The following is a 10,170-nucleotide window of genomic DNA, read 5'->3' on the forward strand; positions in this document are numbered from 1 at the left end:
AAATAAATAGCAAATTATTTATTTCTTGATATTTCGGAGTTTTTATTATGTAATTCAGGAAAGGAACACATTTAAATAATATACTACGGGACGAATTCGGTTGAAAATAGAAACCGTTAAACCATTCTTAGTGTGCTTCCTCTCAAAGACCGAACGTTACTCTATTTAACGATAGAATGCGCGCTTCACCCGTTTCGTACCGCCATCTTGTTGTCACAAAAGTTACTTCCAATCAAATCAATAGCCAGCAGATATGGAATTTATTTGATCAAAAATACAATATGCATGCCCAAACTATTGTTTATTTTTTTTGCATTGAATGCCGCTCTATCAACCAACCACTTAATGTTCTCGAAAACGATGTATAAAAAATTGATTATTTCAGTAGCAATTTGTTATATTCTTAAAAATATCTATTAATTAACAAAGCATAACAATTCTATAGGTGAGATTGAGAGTGGTGTATGTTTCACTGACTTTGTTATGAAAGAGAAGAGTAAGTTTCTTTCGACTCAAAAATGGTTAAAGGCGAGTATGTTCATTTTTGGCGGGTCGTCACGGTTTTTTTGCGGTTTCCGTGGAACTGATAAGAGATAACAACTTGGTGTCTTCGGCAAAGTTGTAGCACTCGAAGTCTTCTATAACATTGCTGAAGTCAGTTATCTCTTATCTCTCTCCAGTTGCGCGAAAACCGTGAAGACCGCAGAGGCTAGACGGTACTACGACATACTCTACTTTAAAGCCAACAGAATCATCAGAAAACATACTCGCCTTTCCAAAAATATAAATCGAAGAAAAAACATACTCCACTCTCAATCTCACCCATAGAATTGTAATACATTAAACGCTATGATTCATTTTGATTTTCTTTTCCCAATTTAATGATAAAACCAGCAGTTGCATCCATCAAAATCTCTTCACCGTCATTTATGATTTTTGTCGCATTTGTAGCTCCCACAATGCACGGTAATCCATACTCTCTCGCGACTACAGCACCGTGTGATATCAATCCGCCGAGTTCAGTGACAACACCACTCAAAATTGGGAAATAAGGGCTCCATGCAACATCCGTGCAATAGGTAATTAGAATATCACCGGCTTTTATTTTGGATACTTCAGCAAATGTGTTTACAACACACGCTCTGCCTGTGACTCGTCCTGCGCAAACTGGAGTTCCAACCACTTTTTCACAATTCGAACGCATAATATCTTGTTCATTGTTCTGTGGCTTTATAACACCCCATTGGAATTCATCAAATCGTAGTTTTTTCCATTCAGGGAATAAACGGCGACGTCGAATGGCTTTGCTGATCAAATCACATCGATTTCGATCGTCAAGAATGATGCCAATTTCCTGATGCGTCAAATAGAATATTAAATCCATATCTGGAAGCAATCCCACCTCTTGCATCTTTTCGGCCAAATAACAATACGCCTTTCGAAGCTCATGAATGTAGGCAATGAGCTGACTTTTGGTTTTTTCTCTTAATTGCACGTACGCCTGACAACGCGGCAGAAAGAACCGAATCGCCCGCCTATAGTAACGAAAGAGTAGAAAAATACAGAAAATAAAAATAGAAGAATAGACATAGAATATATAGATTATCTCACATAGTCGATGGTTTGGATGGTGTTTTCAATTCAGCCAAAATTTCGTCATTTGTCCGTTTTGAGCTGCGTTTTTTCGGTGGATCGTTCAAGTTACGATTTTTGATGGTTTTTTGTAGCATTTCAATCACAATCGCTGGATTCATACCCCACGTCTCGTAGCCGAAGTCAAACTATTTACACGTAAAATGTGATTAAACAAATAAAAATATTGATTAAATCGGAAAGTTCATTACCTCTTGAAAGCCTCTATGGGCATTGCGCTCGATGAACAATTCAAACAGCGTATAGGATTTGATACAGTTTTCGGTGAGCCAAGCAATTCCCTTATCCGGGCTAATCATGGAAAACTCCATTGCCTTTGAACTATTACACCTTAAAAGTGCCGATGCGATTTCCTCCAACAAAATCGGAATTTCCGCTGATTCAGCGTTCTCGCATGAGCTCAACAAAATGGTAACATCTTGCAAATAGTCTTGTGTTATCTCTTTTTTACCTTCAGCCAATGCCGAAAACAGGATTATTTGATAGATAGTGCACATCATTGTTGTGCTACCGTGAACACTTTGCACGTACTCAAGTCCATGGCCAATTTTTATTGTTACATCTTCATAAAGCGCTTTAAGCGATGGAAACACTCGCAAATTGCGTCGATTGTAAGTGCCATTGAATTTTTCCATAAATCGATTCAGTTCGTCCACTTTCGCTTTTCCAGTCCATCCAGTTTTCATTGCAAACCACATATAATACCATTCGGTAAATTTGCCGGCAATTCCATACCGATGAATGGCTATTTGATGTATTTCATCGGTTATAAATTCATGGCCCATGATTGCAATGCCGTGCACTCGATTTTCCATTGATATTTCTTGCTTGCACATTCGCAGGAAAACGCTAAAAACATTAATTGCGATTCGACTGTGCGAAATGGCCATTATTTGATTGAAATACTTTCCTTCTTTGTGAATTGGAAAGTTCTTCAGGAGGCCAGCTTCAAATGTTGGCACCAGAGCTGAGATTGTCAACGGTGTGACTGCTTGTGACATCACTTCGCCCACATTGCCTGGAATTTTATCGAATCAAAACGTAAAATTTCTTTCGTTTGTGAGATGAAAATGATGCGAGTTATCTACCGAATGTAAAGTAATCTTGTTCGCTCATTACAGCCGTATCAAACTCGTGCGTTAATTCCCATTGTGTAAAAGAATTGGTTGAGGTCATCGGGCGAGATTGAAGTAAATAGGTTTTGTTCTACGATCAAATTAATATAGTGTTGAGTTAAAAACCGGTTTACAAATGACTTAGCATTGACTTACATCACGAATAGCCCATTCAATGTCTCTTGGTGTGCCATAGTTTTCCTGTAGATAAATTCCGATTTCAGATAATTTCAACAGATTTTCATCGGACAGACAGAGTTGTTTTCGCAAATCATCATTCACTTTGGAACTGTTGACATCATCTGTTAAAACATTTTGATGAAAATGAATTTAATTTTGTAATGTCATTCGAAATGACGATGGAAAATTGCTAATCAATATACTTACCATCGACTGACATAAAAACAAACGAATCTTTTTCACCCAATTTCCGTTCTAGAACTTTTAAATTATTGTTTTTATAAGATCGTTGAATCACAAACATATCTGGATCGACTAAGCCAGACACCACCGACTGCAAAACGATGATTATTTTATTTTTCATTTCAAATACGGTTCATTTCAAACAACACTTACCTCTCCTAATCCATAGTTAGCTGTGATAAGTAGTTTGCTCGGATCATTTGTAACCGGATGTTGAGTAAATAGAACGCCAGCACAGTCTGGTGCAACCATCGTTTGAATCACAACAGACATTTTCGTGTTTATTGGTTGAATATTCTGGATGCGATAGGTGACACTTTGCAATGTGAATAATGATGCCCAACATTTTTGGATGGCGACCAAAACTTGGTCAATTTTTTTAACGCCCAAAAATGTTTCGTTTTGTCCAGCGGAAGATGATTCCGTCCCATCTTCACCGATTGCGGATGATCTTACTGCCACTTTTAATGACGAACCAGTGTTGTTTTTTAGGATTAAATAGGCTTTTTTGATTTCATCCGCAATTTCGTCGACAATAGGCGTGTCGATGAATAATTTTGACACTTCTTCACAGGCACTTTCCAATTTTCCATTGTTTCTTTTATACGCAATTGCTTCTATATTCGCTATCGCATCACGCACCTGCCAACAGTGCTTAATTTGAATGTCAAATGCATCGGTGGTCAATATAAACCCCTGTGGAACCACAAAACTATTCTTTTGGCTGAGTTCACTGTTTGATAAATGTGTGAGAAAAGCCAGGGATGAACCCTTGCCACCGCATAAATTTTCACATTGAGCGTCGGGCTCATTGAAAAATAGTGTCAACGTTCTTGATTTCCAAACATTGCGATGTCGTAATGTGTCTCGATTTGGCTCTATTACAAAGCGTGAGGTTGAAGTTTTACTGGAAAATATCATAAATCCGACGCCCGGTTGACCGTTTACATCTACAAATGAAGTGAGAATTTTTTTCAACCTTTTTCTATACTATTGTCCTGACTGCTCGAAAGAACAAATGCAAACCAATTGTAAAAGTTGTTTTTGTTGTTGTACATCCAACACTTTGAATCGTCTTGCTTGAATCGGGTGCAATCCGAATAATTGATCTGAAACTTTTGTTGTTTGCTGAAAAAGTGCACAGTTCATAGTCGAATTTTTTTTTCATATTTTTAACATTTTAATTTGATTTCATGACTAACCTTTGATATTGAAAAGTAACTCTTTCGGAGTGTTTATCGCTTCAAAATCGGACATATTCAAATTAACGTCATTGACGCGATGTATTTCCATATTCGCCATTCTCAAAACACCAGAATAGATTCTGAAATCCAACGAAATAATACGATAAGTTTCCAATAGATTTCCGAGTAGTTAGGGTTAATTTGCAGTCCCATTAATGATGATTATAATCATCATAATGCAAACAACTGTGTACGTACTTGTTTTCATTTTCAATATCCCGCCCAGATAGTGACACAACAAAGCCATCTCTACATGCAGCCATTAAAGAGCATGTAGTTTGTGGATCATTTGAGATTTTCTCATCCAAACGACGACTCGTTCGAACGCCAGGCAAATTCAATTCAAAAATATCTTTGGAATCACCATTTTCGATTGTGACTTGTCCAAATAACGAACCGAATTGATCAAATCCTTTATCCGAAAACAATCTATAAATTAGAAAAATGCGCAATTTTCAATACAAATTTCGATCATAACATCCAGTATATGATCTATTTCATTAGCTCACAGTCCATTTAAATGGTATTCAAGATGGTGTTCAACATGGCCATATGCTCTTGCCAATAGTTTGGAGCTCCAATTATTTGGCCAGCTCATTTGATCGGAAGCAGCGAACCAGCTGCAAGCAATTAGTTGAAATTTTAGAAAATTCTATAGCATTGAACGTTTGGATTCACTCACAAAAATGTAAAGGTAACGTGTTGTGGTTCAATGTCATTGTTGTCATTCTGTTCGTGGGGTTTTTTAACATCAATTAATCCGTTGAATGTGATACGCCACTTGGAATACGGTAAAATTCGCTCTATTGTTAAGCCTCTAGACGAGAAGCTTTGTTGGCTACTTGAAGTTGACATCACCAGGTAATCTGATTCAATTAGAGGCAAATTATCATTTCAGATGCAATCGTGTGCCATTTACGACCATAAATTACAATTAAGTAGCATCTACTGTAAATAACAACAATTCTAACAAGTTGTCACGTAATTTTTACCTGGAATCGTTAAACATGTTCCGTCCTTGAGTTTTAATATAAAATTAGCATCCTGAAATTCGTCGTGGTTCTTAAAGTCCACAAAGAATGAGTCTCCGTCTTGACTACAGCCGAAAAACTGTGGGAACATTGTGTTAGCATTAATGGCGCTACTCGAAAACGCAACCGTATCACATACCTTGAAGTGTTTGTTGTCTAATCGTTCATCTTTGAAATTATCAGTTATTTTGTTCTGATTCATCCACTTGGCGATCTTACGTGCTTTCCACGACTCGAACAGTTTTTTCTCTGTTGAACAAATGTTGTGATACAAAGCAATTTTGAACAACGTTTCTTTTAACATAGAAATATTTTATGGACAGTTTCACGGAATGGTGTGTGACTTGCGAAAAGCGATCGCTTACTCGAGTAAAACTAAAACCGATCGTGAATAGTGTACAACCGTGCGTGATATGTTCATGTTCATCGTGTGAATGACTGGAAACAACTCTAAATTAACTCGTTTCGTGTGAAGGATGTCAACAAAGTGATTTATTGTTGGAAATAATAGCCCAATAGTTCAACGCCGTTGTAAATATTGCTATGCGAATGAAGTTAGAAAAATCGAAAAAAAGAGCTACGTACCGATTCTCGATCCATTTTTCGATGTTGTCGGTTGAGAGGCCATTTTTATAATGCGCCATATCACATATCCACTGAACAAACTGACCGCAAATATTATCGGATTGAAATCATCAAGAGCCATATTATTAATGTTGCGAATGACTGGGCATATATGAAAAACAATAAATCGATGATATCGCTAAATTATCAACGATTATCACTCAATTCGCCTCCGCTTATCGTTATCAAAGCTATTGATTTCGAAATGGTCCGAATAAAAGTCACTTGTTCACTACCTTTTTCTGGAAATAATCGCAAGAAAATGTCAAGTGTTTTCTTTGTCAAGCAATGATATTACAATATCATTCAATTTTTAGAAGATCTTGTGACAGTTTTAGGCACGATTAAATGAAAATTACAATGAATCGAAACATACGGCAATCAGATACATATTTCAATCACAGATAGATCAAATCTTCACCAATTCAAATTGTTTTCATTCAAAAACAAGTAAACTGAATTCACAATCGATCAACCTCTCACAAACAATTTAAACGATCTTAATTTGCTTTCGATGATTATGAGACTTTATTCAATATTTACATGTCGCTGATAAAAAAGAAATTCAATATGTCGATTTGTCTGCCTCTTCTCTCTTCACGTCTTTTGTTTATGTATCCAAAGATGTGTTCTAAAATAGAAAACAAAAACAAAACTTTGAGCGCTACGCAACAGCTATGTTGCTATTTGAGCAATCAACGTTGAACTGAGTATCTCAAGTGTGCGAAGAGAGAACGTGAGCCGAGCTCAAAACGAAATGAAAATGAATGAAACAAATCAATTACGTAATTTCAAAAAAAAAATTATACACAGCTCAACGATCAGGCCTATATATCGCGTGTGTATAGTTTGCACTATATTCGACCCCGTCTCACTGTGCTGCCATTTATCGTTGTCATAATCATACGTCATTGAAGCATTTTAACTGCTATACCAATCACATTGCAAAAGCACGGTCAATTTTATCAGTCATCATACTACGTTTTGGCACCAGTTTGAGTGAGCCACTTATACTTTGCTCACTTGAAATAGAACCGATGCAGTCGTTATATGACTTTACTTGCTTGAATCACATTGAGTAGAAACAACATTTGGTTTTACTTGATAAAATTGGATTTATCATTAATCCATCAGGTTTAAAATTTATTTAGTCATAATTTTAAAAAAAAGTAAATTCATTGTGCGATTCTATTTTTTTTTCTTCGAATTTGCTTGATCGAGACTTTCGGTGGAGTCGTTTTCAGTAAATTCTCCAGTCCCATCATCCATACGATTTTTGTCCACTGGATACAACCATCGTTGATACTGCAAATGAACATAAAATCATGTAAATAAATAGTAATAATTAAATAAACCTCAAATCATCAAAATATTTCAAAGCACGTGCTACATGACTCGAACAATTTCTTACCAAATAAATGAGGAACACAATGTCATCGCGGAAGCATGCGATTCGATGGGCAGTGGGCATGGTAATGATAAATGCGAAAATGTCATCGATAAATGTATTAAATGCCTTGTACATAAAGGCACGCCATGGAAGCGCCGCGACAGATTTCAACTTGTAATTTACAAATAATTGCGGCAACATAAATAAGAAACCAAACGCATACACGCCATTGACGAGAGAGTTCAGCGTCCAAGAATACCAGCTAAAAGAAATTAAAACGAAAATTAAGTCATTTGAAGATCTAGTTTTTTTTTTTGACAATGCATACCTTTTGTGTGGTTGATAAATTAATGAATACACTGCCCCTGCGACGCACAATGGATACAGAAGATAGCTCAAATAACGCATTCCCTCTCGGTCGATTTCCTTGGTAAGTGCTTCAGCCTTTTGAATTGATTTGTTTTCAGCGGATGATTTTACTCGAATTCCACTCCAAGATAGTTCAAGTTTTAGGATTTTCTTCGATTTCCATAACTAAAATTGTTCAAACGAATAAAGGTATTTAGTACTTTATGCATGGTCAAAAAATTGCACAACTCACTTCAATAATCGTGGCAATTCCAGCTGGAATCAATACCAAAAGCGAAGTGTGCTCATCCAAAAGATACAAAAAGATGACAATTTGACTGAATGTTCTCCATAAAGTGGTTCTTAACGATAAGCCTACATAGGTCTTCTTCTTCCGCCAAAATGAGATGTCATTTTTGAAGGATAGGAAATCGAACAGAAGCTGTAAAATGAACCAGATAGTTTAAAATGACTGATACTGAACTGTAATGTAAATAACAGTCACAGTCAGTGGCGTAAAAATACTCACATGGACGCTGCCAATGAACATGGTGCCACAAAGTAGGTACAAATTGGCTTCAGAGAAAATGCCTTTAACTTCATCCACGTCTTTGTTTGTGAAACCGAATTGCTTGAGCGCTCTGAGTGCATGTTCCACATGTAAGATCAATCGAAGTTTGCCGACGCTGATAGGTGAATAGGTGAAGGTAAGCGGTAGTTTCGTTGTATTCGAATTCATCTCAATTAAATCGTTCAGTCGGGTTTTGAGGAAATCATTTTGAAGAATGGGAAGAATGTCTCTCTCTTTGGTGATTCTATGAAAAATAATAAAAAAAATGATTGAAACGTAGAATCGTTGCTACAAAAGACTGTCGTACAAAAATCGATGTGAAAAAAATTCCACTGGCGCTCCGAGGATTTCATACAAACTTTGCATGTAGCCGGTCCAACACAGGCAAAAATCGAAAGAAAAGTCAATTTTTTTTTCGATTCTTATACCGTATTTTGTGTGCCCATTGCCCAATCAATTGGTGTTATCGACACATCAAAATACGAATTCCTTACCAGCTTTTGATAATATTTTGAAGCAAACTGCATCATGCATGGAATTAGATTTCAAGAGAAACAAAGCTAACTTGCGGAACAAAGTGCCACGAAGGCAGTTTCGCTTCATTTCAGAATTGCTCTGAGGAAATTTTTTTTATCGTAATGGTTCATATGATTCACTATTTCTCTTTCAAATTCGTATGGGTAAATATTTCATATAAAATTTCTTCTGTACCTCATCATATAACCCATTTCCGGTGGAATAGTGTCGCTTGATACATCGAAGTGATCGGTTAGCATCGTAACATAGATTTTTGGCTTCCAATGCGACACAGGTTTCTTATCAACAGATGCGCTTGATGGCTCCTTCTATGGAATCAAAATCATTTTTATCGACCTATGAAAGTTTTCATTCAAAATATGCTTGTTACCTCATTGTCATTAAGTAGGTTGAATGTGGCTGGTCTTGGAATCATATAATCAGTAAGCGGTATGCGTTGCACAACAGTCATTCCCTCTCTTTTCAGATTTCTCCACTCGAACTCAACACCGATGTCATTCACCAAGACTAAATGCAAATACATTGTACCGTTTCGATACGTTTTCCTTGGAATGTCCACTGTGAACTCCCTGTCAACAAATTGAAACAAAGTCAATTCAGTACATTAAAAAAATAAAGAAACAAGTTTTCAGCAGACGAAGAAAAATTGTTTTCATAACAAAACTTACCGCTTCAACTCCTTATAGTAGTCAAAATTGTCAATGGCCCCAATTTTGGTAACATCTTTTGTCAGTGGATTTGATAACGGCGACACGAATAAATTCAATTGTAATTTCGGTAGTTTGGCTAGAATCGTTGTATAGCAGGGTTGTGATGTACATTTTAGCGTTGTGAATAATTGCGATAACGTGTACACGGAATAGGACACATAAATCATAAATATTGCACCCAGAATCACGGTGACGGACGGATGATACATGTTTAGTATCTGTTTTATTATTTATACAATTCGTTTAAATTAAAAATTAAATTTAACTCATTATTAGGCAAATGCACAACTTTTCACGTAGCCGGTTCAGTGTGGAATGAAAAGAGTAACAAACTGTGGTGAGATCCAAATTTTCAGCGTCTGTAGTACAGTTAATTGAATGTCTATCGTAAGAACATTTAGTTTGCTAATGATTCTAATTACTTGGAAGCGACTTTAAAGAGATAACAAACTGTAAGGTCAAAGTAAACACCTCCAGTCGCCCAAATTGCCGCTGTATGACAAGTGTGTTTAACAATGATGACG

At 36.5% G+C, this 10,170-nt stretch overlaps 2 protein-coding genes across 6 annotated transcripts; both read right to left on the minus strand.

Moving 5' to 3' along the window:
• Positions 1 to 232: 232 nt before the first annotated feature.
• LOC129580404 (putative phosphoenolpyruvate synthase) lies at positions 233 to 6,936 on the minus strand. Of its 5 annotated transcripts, none has more exons than XM_055470781.1 (16): positions 6,634 to 6,809; positions 6,052 to 6,332; positions 5,606 to 5,715; positions 5,428 to 5,545; positions 5,118 to 5,301; positions 4,945 to 5,055; positions 4,634 to 4,864; positions 4,394 to 4,515; positions 4,218 to 4,319; positions 3,345 to 4,141; positions 3,156 to 3,282; positions 2,925 to 3,070; positions 2,742 to 2,859; positions 1,845 to 2,671; positions 1,612 to 1,781; positions 233 to 1,535 (listed from the first exon to the last, which is right to left on the minus strand). In XM_055470781.1, exons 2-16 carry the CDS (start codon positions 6,170 to 6,172, stop codon positions 848 to 850), a joined length of 3,972 nt encoding a protein of 1,323 aa, XP_055326756.1. In that variant the 5' UTR covers positions 6,173 to 6,332; positions 6,634 to 6,809; the 3' UTR covers positions 233 to 847. The 5 variants fall into 5 exon arrangements, with proteins under 5 accessions (XP_055326756.1, XP_055326755.1, XP_055326758.1 ...); XM_055470780.1 differs by having other exon boundaries at positions 6,467 to 6,797; XM_055470783.1 differs by having other exon boundaries at positions 6,052 to 6,192; positions 6,327 to 6,776.
• Positions 6,937 to 7,185: 249 nt separating this feature from the next.
• LOC129580410 (lipid scramblase CLPTM1L) lies at positions 7,186 to 10,022 on the minus strand. The gene is made up of 8 exons (XM_055470819.1): positions 9,605 to 10,022; positions 9,307 to 9,505; positions 9,111 to 9,244; positions 8,358 to 8,643; positions 8,082 to 8,270; positions 7,809 to 8,014; positions 7,502 to 7,742; positions 7,186 to 7,395 (listed from the first exon to the last, which is right to left on the minus strand). The coding sequence occupies exons 1-8, from the start codon at positions 9,853 to 9,855 to the stop codon at positions 7,279 to 7,281; spliced, it is 1,623 nt and encodes a 540-aa protein (XP_055326794.1). The 5' UTR covers positions 9,856 to 10,022; the 3' UTR covers positions 7,186 to 7,278.
• Between the last annotated feature and the right edge of the window lie 148 nt (positions 10,023 to 10,170).

Source organism: Sitodiplosis mosellana, unplaced genomic scaffold (genome assembly GCF_009176505.1).
Source record: "Sitodiplosis mosellana isolate CC-2019 unplaced genomic scaffold, AAFC_SMos_1.0 Smas_scaffold_1, whole genome shotgun sequence".
In the NCBI taxonomy this organism is placed as follows: Eukaryota; Metazoa; Arthropoda; class Insecta; order Diptera; family Cecidomyiidae; genus Sitodiplosis; species Sitodiplosis mosellana.